General features: G+C 39.7%; 1 protein-coding gene across 9 annotated transcripts in view; it reads right to left on the bottom strand.

Annotated features, from left to right (window-relative positions):
- PDE1C (phosphodiesterase 1C) overlaps positions 1–23,525 on the bottom strand; it is a 518,030-nt gene that overhangs the window by 93,078 nt on the left and 401,427 nt on the right. For all 9 annotated transcript variants that reach the window (XM_047694803.1, XM_047694805.1, XM_047694806.1 and 6 more), the window contains 6 exons: positions 20,919–21,032; positions 18,877–19,059; positions 17,848–17,914; positions 12,640–12,756; positions 10,322–10,462; positions 1,013–1,113 (listed from right to left, as the gene is read on the bottom strand). In XM_047694803.1, the coding sequence (XP_047550759.1) occupies positions 1,013–1,113; positions 10,322–10,462; positions 12,640–12,756; positions 17,848–17,914; positions 18,877–19,059; positions 20,919–21,032 (723 nt within the window). The remainder of the gene's footprint in view (positions 1–1,012; positions 1,114–10,321; positions 10,463–12,639; positions 12,757–17,847; positions 17,915–18,876; positions 19,060–20,918; positions 21,033–23,525) is intronic.

The following is a 23,525-nucleotide window of genomic DNA, read 5'->3' on the forward strand; positions in this document are numbered from 1 at the left end:
TGAACACAAACCTATCTGGCATGGGCACCTGCTTTTTTCAAGTGAAACCTCAAGTATTTATTCAAATTCTCATCTCTCCCTGCTCCATTCTTCCTCTTAGCCATGCCACCTTCCCCCAAATTCTAGCTTCTTTTGATTACTGTGTCAAGGCCCAATTAACCCTACTATCAGAGTCTCTCCAGCTTCCTAGAACCGTCTTAAGGGAAGGCAAGTTCTTAAGCTAGGACAGGACAGATAAGGATTCATCCTAAACGGAAAAGACAAGTGAATGGTACTGCTTGTCTGGAATCCTGTCCTGAGAGGAATACTAAAGATAAATACGAAGCTTGGTCAAGAAAAAAAATTGATTAGCGATGTCTGTTATAGTGAAGAGGTTCAGAGTTGAGCACTTGAACCCATACTTAATTCCCCCCACAGAGATGTGGGTTTACCTCTGCAGTTCTTTATAGTGAATACACAGATCTATGGTGAAGGCGGTCTGCATGAGACAACCGAGCTCCCCAAGCCCTCTGCCAGGGAGCAATGCAAGTACTAAAGACAGCAGGGATGAGATCAGGAAGGATGAGAAGAGTGTCCCCAGAATCCCAGAGGTCACAGGGCAAGAAGGCTCAGATATTGTACGTATGGACAGAAACATCCCGATCCCAACCCATCCTTACTAATTCGGTCTACCTGGCCTCCGCACCTTTGTGCCAACTGTTCTGTCATGTAGTAGAGACATGTAGAGTGTGCACAATGCATACATAAGGAAACAAAGAGCTAGCATTCCAGTAGAAAAGAAGAGGATATCCGTATTTCATGGGGATAACATAGGAGCACTGGGAGCAGATGCCTTCTCAAACTCTAAATCTTGACCGAAGCTGACCAGGTTGATCTCTTGTGGAAAAGTTCTCTTTTTCAGAAAAGCAAAACAGAGTAACCATGCAAAACAAGGGTGACTGATACCTTTCCGACTTCTCAAACTCTATCCCTGCCCCCTCCTGCCTCCTCTCCAAACATCCAACATCCTCACCGTGTCTGAATGTGGAAATTGTTGGTGGTTCCGGTGTGCTCATAGTCGTGAATGGCAGCTGAGAAGATGATAGCAAAGATCTCCAGCTCTGTCAGCCAGTTCTGAAAGGGAATTTGCAGGGCAATCAGATAATCTGTCTCTTTCTCCGACACAGTCTTCAGCTTGCTGACAACACACCCGCGTCACTGCCTTTCCACCCTGCAGCTGGCAAGCTACCGCCAAACACACGTTTTCTGACAGACGGAATTTCTTTTTTTCCCCTATGTGGAGACTGAGGAATATGGTATCTGGAAGTAGCATGCCCAGCAAGGTTGAGAAAGCTAACTAGTAGTTGTTTGTTTTGTTTTGTTTTGTTTTTCCCAAGGAAGCAAAAAACAAGGAACATGAAGACTTTAAAAACCCTCATGTATTCTTTTCTAAATTCCAAGATAGCTGGTAGACATGGAAAAAAAATACATTAAAATTTTCAACACAATACCAAGAATTAAGAGTAACAGAAAACCTAATGTATATCTACTACAAAGTGGTTGTACGTAGACAGAAGGAAAGATAAACCCGGCCTTCTGCTTTATGTACCCTGATGTTTGCAGTCAAATGCTCTACCACTGAGCTATACCCCCTATGTACCCTGATGTTTGAAGAGACACCCCCCCCCAACCATGCCACCGAAACTGACTAGAGTCCAAGGTTCTCAAATTGTATTCCCTGGACCACCAGAGGTAGCATTGTCTGGCAGCTTATATTACACATGTTCTTGGTATTTTTATACACACACACACACACACACACACACATACACACACATATATAACATATATATATATATATATTTTTTTTTTTTCCCATTTTGGCCATTTCTTTCAATCCTTCCCCAGTACCCTGTCTCCACCCATCAGCCTCAACTCCCTTTACCTACCCCCTCACCACCAGCATAGCTCTTTCTCCAAACTTATGCAAAGTTAACTTAACATTTTAAAATAAGATTATGAGGTTATCTTGGAACCTGTCGAGCCCTGCTTGGAACAGAACTTCTAAAATGACAAATATGTCTGGAATACTGTAGCCTGAGGCTGTTTCTGTTGGCTCTAAGTAGGGTCTCTGGAAGTGCTTATACCCAAGATGAAACCGAATTCTGTCTAGGCAAGAGAGTGCTCATGTGTACAAAGGAAAAGGTGACTCCTGGTGGCGAACCCAACAAAACCCAAGTCATCTGAGGAAAGGTAACTCATGCTCATGAAAACAGTGACATGACTCATGCCAAATTCCAAAGCAAACTTCCTGTAAGGGCTTTGGACATAGAACCTGTGCTATGCTATACCCTTCAAGGATTTAAACTCATGGATAAATAAATAAATAAAAGGGCAGATTTTTTTTTTTCTATTGTGAAATCAATAAATCAATAAAAAGATTATGACTGAGAGCCAATATACCATCTAAACAAATCTGAATCACAGAGCATCAACCCAGACAGCAGGTGTCTAAATAACTACATAATTACGGTTCTCACATTATAAATATCAGTGTAACTTCTCCCCTTTCCCCAAATATACTAATAAGATCCTATCTTAGGTGTAGCCCACTTCCAATAAACCAAAAATCAACAAATGCTTTAAATAAGCAACAACAAAAAATAAAACCGTAGTCTATAAAAGTCATTTTAAAACCCTTGCTTTTCAACAAACCCTGTGGATGCTCTGAAATTGGTTCTGCTGTTTGAGGATAAGAAGAAAGGACAGATGGTACCCGGCAAGGAAGGATGGAAAGAAAATGGGGAGGAGAAGGGAGGGAGGGAAGAAAGAGAGAAAAAGAGAAGTAAAGAAGAAAAAGAAAAGATAAAGAAGATCTTCACAGATGGGCCCTGAAGAATGGACCGAACAACAAATGGCAGTGGACATTTCCAGAAGAATGAACACATGAGCTAGTCCCAGTGTCAAAAGGGGATTCATCATGGGTAAGGAAATGAGTCCTTTTAGTGGAATGGCAGTTAGAGCTGATTAGAGCCCTGTGGTGTCAGGCATTAACAAATCGGATCCAGCAGGCAATGATGCAAGAGGGCAGCACAGTCAGCATGCCACTGATGGAGAGAAACCAGAGCAGTACTTTTGCATGGGAAAGTCCTTAGAGGATGTATAGACAGTATGAAGCTAGATTTCATATGGCTTAGCAATTAACTGAATACGGGAGGGAGGAAGAAGTTGCAGTCAAGGAGAAGAATGAATTAAAAATGACCCTAACATTCCTAGCCTGAGTGACAAAAATACAAAACAACACAAACAAAAAAAATGATGGGTGGCATTAAATAGCATCATTAAAAGAGACAGAGATGGAGAAGTTGTTTTGAGGGAAACTAGGCTTCACTTATTTGAGAGAGAGAGAGAGCATGCGCGGGGACTGGGGGAGGACAGGGACAAAGGGAGAGGGAGAAGCAGGTTCCCCACTGGGCAGGAAACTCAGGACCCAGAGATCATGACCTCAGCTGAAGGCAGACACTTAACTGACTGAACCACCCAGGCGCCCTGCAAGGCTTCATATTTTAATATGGTCCAGATTTTCTTGTCTTTTCCCAGTTAATTACTGTGAACCCAGAAGATTTTGTGACAACCCATAAGAAGTAAGAAATTAAATATGGCATGAATTTTATTCCAGACTTATCAAAGCATGACAAGGTACAAGCCACAGGTTCAATCAGTATTTTCTATCCACATAAAATGAGTGTCACAATGAATTCAATGACAGGGACAACTGGTAGTGATAGACTTCAGGAAGTAAGCCCTGTGTGCATGGGCATGGGGGCAAGGGGTGGTAGTGGACAGTGAAGGAAAGCAACATCGGCAAAACTGCTTGAGGGGACATTATTCACAAGTTGCGGGTTTTGTATGTGAATGACAGATTCTTTAGTAATGTTTCCACCCCTGTATTAGTTTCCTATTGTTACCTTAAATTGCCACAAACTTAAGGCTCAAAGAACATCTCCCATTTATTGGCACAAAGTTCTGGAGGTCAGGAGGCAGCAGAGTGTGGCTGGATTTTTCCAGTGAGGACCTCACATGGCTGAAATCAAGGTGTTGGCAGGCCTGTGTTCTTTTCTGGAAGCGCTGTGGAAAAATCTGTTTCCAGGTACATTCAGGGCATTGGCAAATTTCATTTCCTTCTCAGACTTTCCATCCACTTGGCTCCCTCCATCTTCAAGCTGGCAACAGCTGGCTGAGTCCTCGCAGCTCCTGTGTCCTACCTCTGGACTTTCAAGGACCCACAAGATTACACTGGGCCCACCTGGGGAATCATCTCCCTAGATTTTACCGGTCCTTGGATTAGTAACCTTCACTCTATTTGTGTTTTAGTGTTACAACAGAGGGCAAAGGTCATGGGGGCCAAAATTCTACTGACCACAAACATTTATAAAATTATTAAGCATTCCTTAGCCATTTAGTGTTTCCGGTGTAAATACGATGATGACAGATATGATCAAAAGAACAAGATACACAGCCTCTCCCCTCTAAAAAAAAATAATAATAAACAAGCAAAAGGAAAATTAATGGCAACTTGCCTAACAAAAGCAATGAAAGGGGCCAAGGGATGGCTTTGGAGTTTGGAATCCTTTGACCTAAATCAAAATTTGACTAGAGCTCAAAGTCTGATTCATATTTATTCAATCAACAACTTTTCAGTCTAATTCTGTTCAAGGATTTTTCCCTTAAAAGTGGGTGAAATAATTCTGAAAGGATTCAAACATCTTCTTGGCGTCTAAGTAAAGCAATAATGAGTAATATAAACAGATTACAGTGAGTAATACTGTTGATGTTGCAGCCCAGACATCACTTTATCAATGGGATGTTTTGATTCCCTATGTGTCTTACAGTTTATAAAACTGAAATGATTTAAAGCATTTCCTCCTCCTGGTTTGTAATGAAAGGTTAGAGTCACAATACGTTCTCCATTCATCAGGATGCTCCCCACTGTTTCTGGAAGCTTGCAAGAAAAGCAGTTTGTTTTGAGCTGCATTTCTAAGAGAGAGTGGGTGGGAAGTAGTTTCTATATTTAAGAATGATTCTGAATATGGCCTGAATTGATAATGAAAATTCAATGGCAAGTGCGCTCGTTTAAGAACAGCACGCTGAACGTCACGATCGTTGGCTGCTGTAACATTCACGTTAATGATAACTTGCATTAGCATAAATACTTGGAAGTTTTTCCTGAGGGCTAGAAAAGCTGTGTATGATTCACTTTTTATCTCCATAGTACGTTGTACACAGCAGGTACTAACTAAATATATGTTGAATAGATAAGTGCAATTTGCCCATCTATGCTCATCCTCAACAGGATACCTGCAAGTATCACGTGAGGATCCTGAGGTATGAGAATATCAGGCGCGCCTTTTTTTTGACCACAGGCATTGTAGAAGTATGGCTAAATATTTAAATGCATGGTGTTATAAATAAAATCTTCTAAAAAAGAGTGAGAGAGAGAGAGAAGTCAGTCCTGGGATCAAATCCTAACTCTGCCTCTCCGTTTGGCTGCCATAACAAAATGCCACCCACTAGGCAGCTTAAACCACAGAAGTTTATTTTCTCATAGTCTGGAAGCTAGAAATCCACAATCAAAGTATTGGCAGGGTCAGTTTGGGTGAGAGCCCTTGTCCAGGTTGCAGATGGTCTTCTTTGTGCTGTGTCCTCACATGGTCTTTCCTCTGTGCGTGAGCATGTCTGTAATCTTAATCTCCTCCTTGTATAAGGACAGTAGTCATACTGGATCAGGACCACCCATGTGACCTAAAATACCTCTTTAAAGACCCTCCATCCAAAAGCAGTCACATTCTGAGGCATTGGAGATTAGGACTTCCAACAATATAAACTGGGGGCAGGGGAGGGGAAAGACAAAATTCTGCCTATGACAGAGACTTTATAACAGGGCAATCTTAACTCTGTGAATGGGTTTCCTCCTATTTTTCTACTGAATTTATGTCATTTTCTTGTTGATTCCTTTATATAATCTGGATCTTAATCCTATATTTTCCTCAAGTACTTACATCATTATGGTGATTCTATCCTATAGGTTTTAATTTTAATACATTCAGTTTGATCAATATTTTTATATAACTTGTGTTTTGAGGCTTATATAACAAAGATTTTCCTGTTTCAAGGAAATAAACATACTCTCATATCTTCTTTAATATGATCACATTTCTTGGTATTCAAATCTTTAATTCATTTTCCCAATATTTGGTGATTGGTTTAAAGGAGAACAAAAACATTCTTTTCTTTCCCAATGAACCATAGTTCCCAAAACATTTTTTGAACTGAGTCATTTTTCCCTGTAATGTTGTTGTCTATAGACTTGTCCTTACCTTCTCACTTGAATTATTTCTTCATTATACTCTGATCAGTGGTCCACCCTCACCAAAGCCCTGAGACCACTCCTGTCAAGGGCACTAATGACTTCCATGTGGCCAAAGGCAGTGATCACTTATCTATCCTCATCCTACTTGACATTTTGTCATGTCCCACACAATTCAGTATTCTCTTTTGAAGCACTTACTCACCTTGGCTTCCATGACCCCACACTCTGTTGGCTTTTATCTAACATCACTGACCACTCCGTTTTAGTTACTATTGTTGGCTCTAATTTCTTACCTTCATTTTAAACTTTAGGTTGCCCCAGGACTCACTTCAGAGCCCCTACTACTTCCTATTCACACTCGCTCTTTAGATGATCTCAATTAATTCCATCTTTCTATAATATTGATAGGGCTAACATTGCCTAATCTACATGTCCATCCCTGACCTCTTCCCAGAGCTCTAGATTCCATTGGTTCTCTTCCTGCTTGACACTTCCACAATGATGTCTAATGAGGACCTGAAACTCAACATGTCTAAATCAAAACTGTGCTCAATAAATATTTGTGTCTAGTTCATTCATATATTTAGTGATTTTTGCACACATACCTTTTGCACACATATCTTTATTACTATAGCTTCAGTAGATATTTTAACACCTAATAGAATAAGAACTACATCATCACAGCATACATTGTCTTTTTCAAGACCGTTTTTTTCTAAAGTTGTGAAATGTCTATTTTACATAAATTTCAGACTCAGCTTATCATGTTTCATTAGTCTTTATTGGTATTGCTTTGAATTTACAGATTAGTTTGAAGAAAATTGACATCTATATAATACTGAAGCTTTGCATTAAAAACATAATGTATTTCCTTTCTTATTTTAACATTGTTTTACTGCTCTTTAATTTAGTTTTATAGTTTCCTTTTTATCAGTTTTTAAGTTCTTCATTAGTAATTTATCAGTTTTTTTTTAAAAAAAAAACTCTCTGGAAGGTAGTTCCTTTATTATACTTGTTAATTTCCAATGTCTAAGACAGCTTTTTTTTTTTAAGATTTTATTTATTTATGTGAGAGAGAGATTAGTGGGGGGAGGAGCAGAGGGAGAAGCAAGGACTCCCTGCTGAGCAAGGAGCCTGAAGGGAGGGTTGATCCCAGGACCCTGAGGTCATGACCTGAGCTGAAGGCAGACGCTCAACCAACTGAGCCCCCCAGGTCCCCTAGGACAGTTATTTTATCGACATCTGATTGAGGCCTTTATTTGATCTAATAATTTGTAGTTGATTTTCTTGATTTTTTTTTTTAAGAGATGGTCAAACTATTTTCACAGGATACTTCAACTTTTTTAGATAATAGATTGCATTTTCTGAGACCTCCAGAAAAATGCTCAATAACAACATTAGTGTAGCCATACCTGTTTTGCTCCATGTTTTCTAGGAACCACCATTAACTAAGTCTGCTCTATGCTTCTGACAGAAACTTTTTATCACATTAAACAGGTCCCCTTGATAGTGTTTCTATAATTTAAAAAATTATAGCTTTTTAAAAAAATTATAGCTTTTTAAAATAATATTTCAGGATGCCTGGGTGGCTCAGTTATTAAGTGTCTGCCTTCGGCTCAGGTCATGATCCCAAGCTCCTGGGATGGATCCCTACATTGGGTTCCCTGCTCCACAGGAAGCCTGCTTCTCCCTCTCCCACTACCTCTGCTTGTGTTCCCTCTCTCACTGTGTCTCTCTCTGTCAAATAAACAAATAAAATATTTCTTAAAAATTTTAAAATAATATTTTCAAGACACCAGCTTTATAATAAGGAAGAACTGAAAATTGTTGAGAGGTTTTGGGAAAATTCAGCAAAGTTTCACTAAAAACAATTTCTAACTGTTGAGCTTCCTTCATGAGACAGATAGAGCACTTCCTATTTCTGATAGTTTATTCCTAACCGTCACAGTTTTTCTACAAGATAGAATATTTTTCACCATTTTAAAAATGAGGAAATCCTGCCTCAGAGATTTAAGCAATTTATCATAGGTCACTAAATCTAATAAGTAACTACTCAAGGATTTATATCCCACTATATCTAGCTCCAAAGCCCACACTCCTCCCACTGTGTTCCATTTTTAATTCAGTGAGATATTAGACCAAGCCTTTCAACATGCCCTAGAGGAAAAAATAACAAATGTGTGAGTTTATGGGCTAATTAATAACCATAACCAAACAATGTCTACCTTGATGTCGACTCTGAAGATTTCAAGGAAAAACTCATAGAGACCTAAAACAGAGAACAAGCTGTTTGTCACTAATAGCTGTATCATGTAAAATTAACAGCTTTCATGAAGGTAAAGAGGGCAAAGGGCAGATAACCACGTTAACAGGCCAGTTCATACAATGGATTACAGAACAGAAATTCAAAGACATCTAAAGAGCTGAAATGTTGGGTCAAACAAGTAAGAAAAATTCAGATGATTAGAAGTAAAGATTGCCCCTAAGGTCAAACATATTGAACACACAAAAAATAGGATAAGAAAAAACTGTAATCCTCGTGAAGAAGATCAAATGGTTTTAGCCAAAAGCTAACATTGTGCAATATGGTCAACAGGCACACTTGATATGATTTCAGTATGCATGGATAGCACTGTGACTGACCGTAGCAAGAGGTTAATAGTACCACTCTCCATATCTGGAAATACATATTTAGTTCTAGAAATTTCTAGAACTATATTTAATTATATTTAATTTGGTCATAGCCTAATAAAGACGCAAGTCACTACCACATATTTATTTAATTAAGTCCAGGATGAAGAAAATATCAGAGGCTACAAGGAACTCCAAAACCTTCGGTGATTGGTTAGACAACTCTTAGTACCACTCTCCATATCTGGAAATACATATTTAGTTCTAGAAATTTCTAGAACTATATTTCTAGAACTATATTTAATTCTATTTAATTTGGTCATAGCCTAATAAAGACACAAGTTGGGCGCCTGGGTGGCTCAGTGGGTTAAGCCGCTGCCTTCGGCTCAGGTCATGATCTCAGGGTCCTGGATCGAGTCCCACATCGGGCTCTCTGCTCAGCGGGGATCCTGCTTCCCTCTCTCTCTCTCTGCCTGCCTCTCTGCCTACTGTGATCTCTCTCTGTCAAATAAATAATAAAATCTTTAAAAAAAAAAAAAAGACACAAGTCACTACCACATATTTATTTAATTAAGTCCAGGATGAAAATATCAGAGGCTACAAGGAACTCCAAGACCTTCGGTGATTGGTTAGACAACTGTTGGGAAGCAGGAAGTCCACGTCCCAGTGCACTTCTTGTGGGCCCAACCACATCAGAATAGGAACGGCCTCCAATAAGAAGAATCATCATGGGGTGCCTGGGTAGCTCAGTGGGTTAAGCCTCTGCCTTCAGCTCAGGTCATGATCTCAGGGTCCTGGGACTGAGCCCTGCTTCAGGCTCTCCGCTCAGTGGTTGCTTCCCCACCCCCCACCACCTGCCTCTCTGTCTACTTGTGATCTCCGTCAAATAAATAAATTTAAAAACAAAACAAAACAAAGCAAGCATAATGTTTTGCCTCCAATTCCTCCAGAATGTGTGGCTTAATGGAAGTAAAAATGACTCCAGTCTACTTTTACTGCACTACAGAAAGTCCAGGATCTAGCCCAATGTTTCAGAAGATACCTAAGGATGGGGCAAACCTGTCTCCTCACTTCTTACTCCACAGGCCCTCTGAAGGACACTTCAACCCGACACAGTCCTTCCATCTACATTCCTTAAAGCACCGTGACACAAGCCCATTTTCTCTCATGTATTTTTCTAAAGATTTGGGTATGACTAAGGAGTTCTAAAGCACAGCAAAAAGCAACAAACAACTTAAAATTCAATGTCAGGCACTATTCCTATTGTTTTCTTTAAAAACAAAAACAAAAGAATCATCATCACATCTTTTGTGTCATCTTTGAGTTCCTATCAGTACTTACCGCCACTCCTGTCTTATAAAGGAGGTAATGCACAGTCTGTGTAACATCGGCGGCGTGCATTAAATTGTGGTATGGATTTTTATGCTTAGTGTATCCTACTTCCAGAGCCTCCACAAATGAGACAAGGGCAGAAATGGGGATCTGAAAGAGAGCAGTAAGGTTAAGTAGTCAGTGGTTTTGTAGCTTTAAGTGAGGAAGCAGAAGTCGAAATCACTCGAGCGGCATCTTTCTGGAAGCATAACATTGCGCATGAAGAGACTGGAACTTTTCAAAATTAGCAAAAACTACTGAAGAAATTAGCGATGATTTGAAAATCTCATAGGAAGTCCCTAGGTTAAGAACAGTCTGACCTGTGAATGGTTTGTTGTTGTTGTTGTTGTTCTCAGTCCAGAACCCCAGAATCACCTCAAAGATATTTAGGGCGGAAGGGTATGTGTTCATCTCTTTTTCAAGCAAAGGTTCGAGCCTTTTATTTCTTGAGAAATAAACAGATACATACCGGGTAGCACAGCTCATGTATTTTGTGGGAAAACATAAAGTACATAAAAATCTAAAGTTGTAAAATGGCTGCAAAACAAACACGAGCTGCCACCTCCTGAAAACTGGGCCCTCTAGAAGGAGTGATTGTACGCACTGGACACTCGTTAAAAAACAAAACAAAACATGTGATAGCCTGTTCTGTACAAGAACAGAAACAGACTGTGTTCTTATGTCTATTGCTTGGCAATTTATAATTGTTGCATTGCAACTTTTGGAATAATATTTCCAATTAGCCTAATTCCTTTTCTGTCTCAAATACGTATACTATAGGTACCTTCATTTTCTATGTGGCAGAAATAAGGCAACAACTACAAAATGCCTGTACAAAAGAAGGGGACCCTGAAAACATTCATCGTATTTCCTTTTTGGGTTAATTCCTTGGCTTAGGGTTAGTTACCAAATACAACCCTGGGGGAAAAAGAGAGGGCATGGGTTCCAGGAGACCAATAAGCACGTTAGGAAGAAAAAAAAAAAATCAGGAAAATGCTTTACTGTAATGCTTCAGCAAAGTCTATAACATGTTCTTCCTTGAGCAGATCCTTCCATATTTACCATTTGTGGATTCTTAAAAATTTAAATATTGCCTCTCCTATGTCAGAGATTAATTCATTATCAGTTTTAAAAATGAATATCCAATAAGCCCAGGTTCCCGGGGCTGTTCGTGAGAGATCCATGAGCCAAGAAAATGACAGGTAAAGGTGTGCATATGTGCACACGCTTTGTTCTGTGGGAAGGGTCCTGCGCACCCATCAGATTCTCAGGCCCATTTCTGACACAAAGAAATTAAGAACCATAAATAGAGCATTTATGGCTATGTAGGAAACATGCTCCCAAGTACACGGTCCTTAGGAAATGATAAAGAACCATGCCGTCTAGAGAAATCAATACGTTATGTTAAAAAAAAAAAACCCTGCATTTCCCAAAGGCTCACCCCCATGATGAGAGAAGTCTGAAGAGCACGATAGGAGAGATGTCACCAGACAAATGCACAGATGCCCTGGAGAACCTGGCCTGACTCCTAGAGTCGGTGGTATTACAAAGCGGAGGGAATTGAACGCTGGAAACGATTCATGTTCTTTACTTAAAGTTGAAGAATTAATTTGAAGCATGAATGGCTGGGAAATACCAGTGACCTGTCATGGATGATAAGTGAGAGCATTTGTCTACGCTTGAGCCAAGCGGTGGGAAAAAAAGTTTGCAGAGACAGCAGATGCTCAGTCTGTCTCCGTTACTGTCTCCACGCCAGCAGTGATGGACAGTACACGACATCAGGCTGAAATGAGATCTGCGAGGAGTCCCGCTAGCCCACACTTTGGGCTGTACTTCTAGGAAGACTGGGACCAAACTGTGCAGATCCATCCTCTCGTCTGCTGAGAGCCCCACCCGGCAGGGGCTTTAAGGACACATTCCCACCACCACAGACTTCAGGGCAACGGCAGTCTGGATGATGCTTCCCATGTCCCACTGCAGTCTTCAGTCTATATTAAAAGGACTCCCTTGGTCTTAGCCCAAAAGTCATGGAAGGATGGACAAATGTGGGGCATCTGGATACTCGCCTTTGGCTCAGGTCATGATCCTTGAGTTCTTGGATCATGCCCTGTATTGGGCTCCCTACTCAGTGGGGAGTCCAGTTCTGCCTCCCCTTCCCCCACAAACTCCTGCTTTCTCACTCACTCTCTCTAAAGTAAACAAATAAAATCTTAAAAAAAAAAAAAAAAGAGAGAGAGAGGGAGAGAGAGATGGACAAACGCATGCATTTTTTAAAAGTAGGCACTGACCTTGAAACGGCTGATCAGATCATAACGGGTGAGTAATTCATAAAAAATGAATTTCAGTGCATGATCCCCGCTGGCCTCATTGAGGGAAAAGACATCAAAGGACCACTTGTCCACATCCTGCATGGCAGGGAAGGGAGAAAGAATGCATTAAGTCCCCAGCCACTTGTACAGATACCTGTCTCCCCACTTGGGAAGTCGCCCCACAACCTTCACCCAGGATTTCACAGCCCAAGACTCTAACACCATTTCTGCCCTCAAACTTTTCCCAGCTTGGCAGACCCACATAGCATTTACTAATAACATAATTAAATAGTCTTACTACTTATAAGAACAATTATAATTTATTGAGTGCCTACCATATGTGAGGCATTGTGATCAGTGATAAATACATAATGTATCCTGAAAACGAATCTAAATGGCAGGTGTTATTAGTCACATCTTACAGATGAGAAAACTGAGAAGTTAATTTCCCTAAGACCTATCACAAGGGCACTGCTAGGGATGAAGTGGGATCAGGACACAAACATGGTCAACAGACGCCTAAGCTCAGGCTCTTTCCATAAGCCTGTCACTACTACTGCTGAATTTCAAACGTTTATTTCACTTCATGACAACCTAAAGTGCTTCCCTATTGCAAACATCTCCCCAGTCCCTTACTATTATCTCCTGACTTCCTCTTAGCCCACAGTTGATTATGTTAATCCACTTAAAAGTCTTAGGAAATATGTTCGATGCAGAACACAAATCATGTGTCCCTTCAGTTCAAACTGCTGAGCTAAAACCATGGAGAAAGCCTTCATTTCACAAAACAGGAAAATGTGACCTCTTCTGGCATCACTGATCTGTGAACCTAGTCCTCAAATCTTTGAGTCACTTTACTAAAAAAAGTAAAACTGAGAGCTAAGCTGAATGCACTCCTCACACATCAGTCTTTAAGTTCAAAGCCTTATTTGTCTATAAATAGCTACTTCAAAATAGATGTAAACATTGTCTGATGTGTCTTTGACTTACAACCAGCTACCGGTGGATACAGTAAACAAAGGTGTGTTTAAGCAGCAGCCAAAGCAACAGTCATTTGGTTTTCTTGTGTCAAGAGTTTCACTTTCAGGGATGCCTGTGTGGCTCAGTCAGTTAAGTGCCTGCCTTTGGTTCAGGTCATGATCTCAGGGTCCTGGGATCGAGTCCCACATTGGACTCCTTCTTCAGCAGGGAGCCTGCTTCTCCCTCTGCCTGCCGTTCCCCTTGTTCTCCTTCTCTCTCTAACAAATAAATAAAATCTTACCAAAAAAAGAAGAAGAAGAAGAAGAAGAAGAAGAAGAAGAAGAAGAAGAGTTTCACTTTCAGTAGTTATAGAAAGTGTGCTGTCATAAGTGGACATACGTGAGACCACACAAGGACACATGTGAGACCACACAGAGTCCAGGAAAAGTCAGATGGTTCCCTGGAAGAGACTCTTCTGGAACTGCTGGCCTGAGGGGCTCTCACCTCAGCCCTCAGTGCATTCCAACATCATCCATCTATCCCAACCCTGTCCTTCCTCAAACATCCCAACCACTGAAGATCATCCCAAGGCTATTAAGGGTCTCCCTCATGGACAGGAGGGCACAGGAAAACTGAAGTATATATAGGGAAAGCCAAACTTTTCCAAAAGGCTTTCAACTGGCTTGTTTCAGTTGACCCTTAGTGGTAACCTTACCTCAGCCTTCTAACATTTCTCCTCCATTATAACAACTAAAGAAATAGCTACAAGCTGAGCACACTGTCTGTGCCAGGCAGAGTGAAAAGGGTTTATATACATTTGCTCATCCTCATAAGCCTACATATAGGTGTTACTTCTCCCACTTTTAAGGAAGTGTCTAATGCCATTTGGTACCAGAACTAGGTAGTAACACCACTGACATCATTGTCAATAGATGAGATTATAAACTCAATGAATACATGCTGTGACCCAAGCCTCATGCCCTACACACCCCAATAGGGCCTAGGCCATAGACAGTGGGGCCCTTTAGGATTAACCCAAGACCTAAAGCTTCACCTTAGCTACTATAATTGATGTTGTCATGACATCCATTAGTCCTAAGGAAAAGTCCACTGACAACTCAACAGGTGAGAAAACATTTTGTCACATCTGCGATGTTTACTCTTCTTCTCCAGAATGAATAAAAAAGAGGAGAGCTATCACTGAAAATAGAGAAATGATCACAGTAAAAAGTCACAATCAATTCAGGATCTCAGGACTTAGAGAAACAGGATGAGTGTGAATAGTCACTTGGATGTTCTGTCCTGCTACTCATTTTATGTGATTTTTAATCACAGGCTTCGCTGTGATTCTCAAATTTTAATGTTCTACAGAACCACCTGAAGTGCTCAGGGAAAAAATGTTGATTCTCAGCTGAGGGACTTCCAGAATCCTGGCCTGGGACCTAGAATCTGCCTTTTTAACAAGGACCGAGTTTAACCATCTTTAACCATCTTAAGCCATTCTTCTTCTCTTACCAGACATGGCCCAAGTCCCATTCCCGAGGAAAAACTTCAGGAACTTCCTGTCAGTCTAATGTAATGGAAGCCTGAACCTCCTCTTTTCCTCCCACTTTAAACCTAGATTCTACCAAGGGTGTCTCTTTTTAAGTCACACAACAGACACCTTCTAAACAACAACACACTTCTACAATTCCAGTAACCCCACCTCAAAAGCCTAGAGATAAGACCCCCCCAAATCAGAAGTTAGCATATATTGGATGGAAAAAATTAAAAGTGGTGGTGGTAGATATTCTCCTACTTAAATGTGATTTCATGCCCTGTTCTTACATTAATCACAAAGGTTAATATGACTGTGGCATGACAGTTATTTTACTGAATTATACTCTCTCAGTTGGGGGGGGGGGGACTTTCCTGTAATAGAAGAAAGCAATGGCCAGTTCATATAAACTGCTGGCAGTGAAGTAGAAATAACCGTTTCTTAAACAGATACTACCTAAAAACAGAAAGAAAAAAAGAAAGAAAGAAAGAAAATATCTGTGCGATTCCGTGAACTCATCTTCAATCCACTGCAGATAAAACCAGAGACTAGGGGCGGGGGAAATACTACCTTGTAAAAAGATCTTAAAATCCCCCAGTAAACAGGGGCCAGGCTCAGGAGAAAACGCAGCTCTAGACTTATGCACATGATCAGCAATACTTCTGTAGAAGGGTAGCCGTTCAGGGAGTTAACTTAAGGGTACTTAAGATAAGCGGCATTTAATCTTGGTCTGAATCATCTAGGTTCCTTTCCCCTTAGAAAGACAACATGTGGGCATCTGAGAGTGACCTTCATATCGCCCAGTCGTTCCACATCTTTTTCAGTTATTTTGCACAGAAAAGATGCTCCAATCCAGAGGAAATATTTGTATAAATGTCTTAATACTTGTATAACCACCTGTATTTATGTTCATGACAAGAGAAGAAATTAAAGATAAAGGATTCTTTTAATGTCCCGAAGACTTTCATTGAATGATTTGGGTTCAGTTATGAAAATCAATGCAGCTTCCTAGAGGGTGTTATGAAACATCAGATCTCATGCAGTGATTTCACTGATTACATGGCAAATGTGGCTGTAAATTACACTGGTGCACTGGGCACTGGTGGGGGTACTGAAGAGGAGTGAGAAGAAACATGTGTCTTCTTGCTGCGTCCTTCTTGAGCATCTTTTCTGTTCTTAGGATTAGTTAAGAGACAGAAAATGGACAACTGGCAATTTGAATATAGGGTCTAACAAATTTAACTAGTGAATGTCTTTAGACAAGAGAAAGAGACTGAAATACAAAATCAAAATGGCCTTAAAAGTCTTTCTTGACATTAAGTTGATCATGAAGCTCTCCCATCCCTGATTCCATAAGTAGGTAATTTAAGAATCATGTAATACATGTTTTAGATTGCAGAGATAGACAACAGTAGCCATAACAATAGTAAGAATGGGGGCGCCTGGGGCGGGCAGTTTGTTAAGGGCCCTACTCTCAGTTTCAGCTCAAGTCATCATCTCAAGGTCATGGTACTGAGCCACATGTTGGGCTCCACACTCAGCAGGAAGTCTGTTTGAGGTTCTTTCTCCTTCTTCCTCTGTTCCTCCTGCTTATGCTCTTTTTCTCTCTCTTTCTCTAAACTAAATAAATAAGGGGTGCCTGGGTACATCAGTCATTAGGCGTCTGCCTTTGGCTCAGGTCATGATCCCAGGGTCCTGGGATTGAGCCCCGTATCAGGCTCCCTGCTCGCCAGGAAGCCTGCTTCTCCCTCTCCCACTCCCCCTGCTTGTGTTCCCTCTCTCGCAGTCTCTCTGTCAAATAAATAAACAAAATCTTAAAAATAAATAAATAAATAAATAAATAAATAAATAAATAAATAAATAAATCCATCTTAACACACACAAACACATCCATATGCTAGGATCTCCCTAAGCGAATGGATGACATGATTCCATGTATAGACACCATGCAGTGTCAACTGGCCGGGTGATCCTGACCCTTAGCACAGCCCCCATACTCAAATCCAGAAGCCAAATTAGCTTTAGCACAGCCAGGACAGCCTCCAACCTCCAACCTGAACTGACACAGCCCTAAGAGGAATACGGACACTTTGAGGCTCTTAGAGAATATTCTATACAATTCTAAGAGCTTGTCTGAGTGGGAGTAATTCTGCAAGATTTAGCTCATTGAAACTCAAATATCTGTGTAACTTCCCATGGAACTTTCGGGCTCCGTGAGAGTCTTGGGTAAACAAGAGCATATATAGGTTCTGGGGACACACATTCACGGAGGAAAATGTTATTGAACGCTTACTATGTGATTGGAACTCCGGTATCAGACCTTAGTTCTTCTGGCTCTAGTTAACTGTATCTTTTTAAAAATCTCACTAAGTCTCGGTTTCTTCATCTACAAAATGGACTTAGAGTAGATAATCAGATAATGATACAACTATGATCCCATCAAAGACCCCACCCCATCAATGGTGATGTAGAAAGGCATGAGACCCACACAGTCTGAAAAAAAATTAGCAAGTCAAAGGCAAAAAGATCATGATACTGTAAGAACAGGTAAGTAAAAAACAATGAAAGAATAAGTCAGGAATGACTGGGAAACCTGTAAGTGAACCATAAATGAAAGCCTTTTATTTTCTAACAACAAATATAACTGTACCTCTTATAAGAGACCATGTCAGATGTTTTTTTGGTATTACCTTTAATGCTTCAATAACAGCTGGTGGGTAGCTCAGTCCAACCATGTTTGATGTTCTTCTATACATTCTGGCAAAGTCAGAGGGGAGGAAAATGCAGTATTATTTCTTATGAAGAAGATTTACACTAAGTACTGACAAATACGAGAAGTTGGGTCAGCCGGTGAACCAAGAAACAGCTTTTTATAACCTTTTTCACAGTCATTCAAGTGACCTCAGACAGAGTTACATTCGAGAGAAATTAAAGCAATCCTAAATACATGAATCATTGGAAACAAACAAAAATTAATCAATGGGCCTCAAATTGGAAATTCAGTTATTAAAATGGGTCACTTCTTCTGCCAGAAGTGAATTATAGTATAGCACAGATAGTATGCAAAGGAGTACTTTAACCTGAATGAGGAACACCTATGGGCAACTCATTTGGAAGACCTTGTTCTTTAGAACTCTCAAAAACAAGAAGGAAAATGTCCCAGGTGACCTTTGAACTGAATGTGGCATTTCTAAGACCTGTAAATGTGCAATAAGGATTACGGGAACAATAAACTGATTTGTGAAATAATGATCGTAGGAAAACTAAATCAATTTCTGGAATCTGTTTCTGAGGAAGGGGGCAATTGAATTTAAAGAGCAAAATGGCTAACAAAACTGGAAAGCATCATGGGAAACTCAAAGCCTTTAAATAAACTGTCACCCCCCAGGTTAACAACCTCAAGGCATCCCTGCCCTGTTCCATGTATGTCAAAGGACGATGGATTAGATGATGTTCTTTTTTAAAAATGGGAGACTGAACTGACACCAAATATTTTCTAGTCAACAAAAGGAGTTCTGAGCAAAGGCAAAGAATTGTCCTAATGAAGCTACAAAGATGAAACAAATACGTTTTTGCAATCTCTCCTTCAAGACTACCTGTTTCCACCAGCATTTTCAGTGTCTATAAAGATACAAAAATTACATCAAAGCAAAGCTTCCAGTTATTGGAAACTGGTGTCCTTTTTGCTGCTTTGGTCACTGAATGGCAGCCCTCCTTACCTCTCCACAAATATCCCAGCCTGCACTGCATGGACAATGCTCTTAAACCGTGGCTTCTCCTCACTCCTTCTGAGCATCATCCCCATCTGCCTGGTGAAGGTGGAGGCCAGCCAGTCTCGGACCTCAGAAGGCACGGCATCCGACTGAATGTCACTGAGCTCATCCTCCGTATCCAGAAGTCTCCTGAACATAGGAAACACAACCAGGACACTGAGATTACACCTGCAGTTGGAGCTCTCAGAACAGCTGTTCCTTTCCACCCCACCTGAATACACAGGTACAAAGAAACCGAACAAAAATGGCCACAAAAAATGCAGCCCCTTTTTGCTAAGGTTTGTAAAAGTCACCATTGTGTTTCAGGATGGTTTGCTCTACCAGACTGTACAAAGAAACAAAGAAACCAGAGAAAGTCAAGTATGCTCCATCTCAGGCTGTGGGTCCCAGACCCACTCCACTAAGGAGCCCCCAGTATCTTGTGGAATTTGAATGGGATCTAAATCTTCCATTTAATAATGCATTCACAGGGAGCTTTGCTTAGATGGACCATGTGGTGTTAGTTTGTGTTTAAAAAAAAAAAAAAAGAACATTTAAAGACTTTGCTATAGATAACAATACTGTATCACAACTTCAAAGTTACTAAGAGACTAGATCTTAATTGTTCCCACGACAAAAAAATAATTATGATTCTGTGGCATGATAGAGGTGTTAGCTAATGCTCTGATGGTAATTATATTACAATATATAAATGCCTTAACTCATTGTACAACTTAAAGCTATACAAAGTTATACATCAGTTATACATAAAATAAATCTTTAATAAAAATAAATTTAAGATAAAATAAAAATAATTTTTTAAAAAATTAAAAATTTTTAAAAGAAAAAGAAAGACTTTGTAAAATATTACCCAAATCACATCAACCCAGTCCTCTGTGGTTATAAATGGAAATGATGTCAATTGATATTCATTCTACTTTGATAGAACAGTACAGAAATGTAAATTCTAAATTCAAGCAAAATTTCCAAAATAATGCAGTTCTTTATTTGAGCTCAGCGATTTAAGTCATCTGTAAGATATGCTTAGCTGATTTTTCAAATTTGTTCCTAGGTCAAAACACCAGAAGAGAACATAAATAATGGTAAGTTATAATAAAATTGTATTTTATACTTATATTAAGCCCTACTAAAAATAAACTGTAATCAGGTATCAGTAAAAGAGTTTTTAAAAAAGGTTGTTGGGTTTTTTGTTTTTTATTTTTTCCTTTAGACACATCAATTGGAGGACGGATAAAATGTAACATTGGAAAAAATGATGATATCAAATTTCCTTAAATTAATTAAACCGAGGAAGTCACCAAAAACTAAACCACGTGCATACTCCTCAGATTAGTGAGAAATCCTTTCAGATTGGAATCTGGCATAGAGAAATTAAGCCTGAAAGAGGAGCCTGAATTAGGAAAGAGAAGAAAAGCCTTGCAAATTCAGCATGTCAACATTTTTCAAAAGAAAAGCTCTTTTGCTCCTTTCAGATGAATTTGGTGACAGGCAGTGCTTTAATACCTTTCGATAATTCAGGTGGGAAGAGTCTATTAAGAAAATTGGTAATGTACAAGATCAAAGGAGGAATTCTGGGTCCTTAAGAGGAAAAATGCTTTACGGTCACTTCAGGAACCTCCATTGACAGACAATGTGAATTAACACATGAACACAATTTTTAGGCTGAGGCTAACAGTGTGCAATTATTACAATGGAACTCTACACCTGAGAAGAAATCTTACCATGTTTTTAAAAATCACTTTTTCTCCTCTTCCATTATCTCACTTCACTATCACAATGGCCATGTCAGAAAAGTTCAGTTAACTCTCTCTCCCATGAGGAGGCACAGAGGCTAGGAGAGAGGTCCAAATTTCATTTTGTGGAAAACGAAGCTCCATCGCCCACCATTTGAGTGGTATCCCATTACAGGCCAAGGGGGACATTTCAGAAAAGCCACATAACAGAAAACCGACCCTCAGTGTACTAACCTTTTGACATGTTTTGCTTACCTGGTTTCATCAATGTACACAGATTCAAGCACCGTGGCTGCATATTCCAAATTCTTCTTAAGATCTACCACTGAAGCCTCGCCTCTCTCTAATTGTTTGACTAAAGACCGTAACCTAGGGGGAGAAAAGACACAACTAAATTAGAATAGAGAAGACCATGAATAATCCTACAATCCCAGCAACACATTTTACAGGCACAGAGTATTTTTATTTATTCCAATTTACCTGGAAGGAAAATAGAAATCTAATAATGATGGAGCTGACCAGCATTTCTCAAAGGAGCAAATTATAAAAGAAATATATACGTTTTTGCCATTGTGAAGCAAGAACAACAATGTCCTCATCCACCAGGCACAGACCACCCCCAAGTCCTTCTAGCTATCTTTTATCTTTCTAAGAATTCCCTAAATTAGCAATTTGCTGCTTCTCTAATTTCAATTTTTTAAAATTTTAATTGGATATAGTAAAGCATGAACCACACCAATGTCACCAAATACCACTTGAGATTCTGCTCTGTTAAAAATCATACTATGTTTGTTCAGCCGTGACCAACTTCTTGAGCCTGCATGAGCAACCTCAGGGTCAATGCATATTCCAAAACAGGTGAAGAGATTCAGAGCACCAAAATACCCACAGAGGCTACATAAGGAATACACAAAGATAAATTACTTTACTGGGCAGGAGGAATTCCTCTAGGGGTAGATAAATACCTCAGCTTTAAGGAAAAAAAAAGAGAGAGAGAGAGGCTGGACGGTAAAGCAAAGTACTGAAGACAAGATCTTCTGCCCGGCTACTCAAGTGTTCCAGAAAGTGTAAGAGAAATGACAAAACAGGCCCTTTCATTTATATCAACATTATCTCCACAGGGAAGGGGTTAGTATATATGAGAGCAAAAAAAATAACAACAGATGATCAAAGTCCAGTAATTGAGAACACTGTAAAAATCAGAGATGTGGAAGTTGGACAACTCTTTGGGCTGTTTGATGGCCAGCAAAGGAAAGAACAGGAGCTTTGAGGACAACCTTGGGTTTGAGCCCCACATCACAACATATTAGCTATGTTATACCAGGTAAGATATTTAACTTCCCTGAGTGTCAGCTAAATGAAGGAGATCCAACCACCAAATTTTCTAAGTTGATATAAAGTTAAATCAAACTGATATTAATATATTCACATCAAACATGAGGTTTTTTGAGCTTTATTTAATATAATTAACATATCACATTGTGTAAGGTGTACAACATGGTGATTGGATACACACATATATTGCAAAACACTTACCACAATAAGGTTAGTTAACACATCCATCATCTCAGACAATTATAACTTTTCATGGTGAGAACATTAAAGATTTACTCTTAGCAACTTTCAAGTATACAATATTTGAAACTAATAACTTGCTAATTATAATCACCAAAACACATTAGATCCCCAGAATTTATTCACCTCAAAACTAAGTCTATATTCTTTGACCAACATTTCCCCTTTCCTGGTTGTTTTTCTAAAGGCAATTGTTACCTTCATTGTCATTGTTGTTATTCAGTGACCTTGATGATCCCAGGCAACCAAATGGGAAACATTCTAGCAATATACTTAAGATTAGTATCAAGTCTCCATCTCCCAAGCCTGTTTGCACTTTCCTGACTTCAAAATATTCTCAAGATTTGCCATCCTAAGTGAGGATAGTTTACTTCGTGGCAAGGAGTAAATTATTCCCCTCCAGATCTCCATGAAAATGATCAGCAGTAAAGACTGAGGAAAAACTCTGGATCCACCTTAAACAGTAAAATCAGCCATACAAAAGAAATTCCCAGGGATTTCAACAATGTAAAATACAAAAAAAAAATTAGATTGAGCATGGTCACTACCTGACTTAAGACTCTCCAATATGTTAACAGGGAAGTAGACAAAGGAAACCAGCAGAGGCCTCTGTGGGCCCAGAGGTGAGGATCAGCCCTGTGGTTCCCATTAGGAAGTGTTCTGGGTTTCAGGGACAGCAGGACAGGGAGCTGGCATGGAATGGCTTACCAGTCACTCACACAGAGTGGATGGCCAGTCTGCCAAAGAATGGGGAGATTGTAGCTGTGAGCCCTGAGATCTATTCCAAATAAGGTTTGGAAGCTCTTTAGCAAAACACATTCCTGGCTAGGTTTGCCTCTGATTTTGACTCTCACCTCCAGGGGCCCAACCACCCCCAAGCTGTCTGGACTCTCAAATAGCAAAGTAAAATGAGGGTAAATTTAAGAATTTTAAAAATTTTCTCCCTTCATTTGGGGCTTGAAGATTCTACCAGGAATCTTCTAGAATCTACTAGGTAGATTCTACCAGGAATCTACCTAGAACACATGACTCTCTATTGAGAGATTGAGAAAACTAAGAGGAAAAATGACAAAAAAAAAAAAAAAATGACTAGGCAAATATAACATTAATAAAAATAAGAACCAGGTGATCCTGTCCACCTATAATAGGTCTTCCATTAAGAAATAAACAAACTTAAGCAGCTTTAATCGAATAAGTTTTCCTAGACTGAAGAAAAATCTTTATAAGCAGATAAAAAGGGATCAGATAAAACCAGGAAAAAAATACATAAAAGCATCCAACATATGC

This window comes from Lutra lutra, chromosome 11, assembly GCF_902655055.1.
Source record: "Lutra lutra chromosome 11, mLutLut1.2, whole genome shotgun sequence".
In the NCBI taxonomy this organism is placed as follows: domain Eukaryota; kingdom Metazoa; phylum Chordata; class Mammalia; order Carnivora; family Mustelidae; genus Lutra; species Lutra lutra.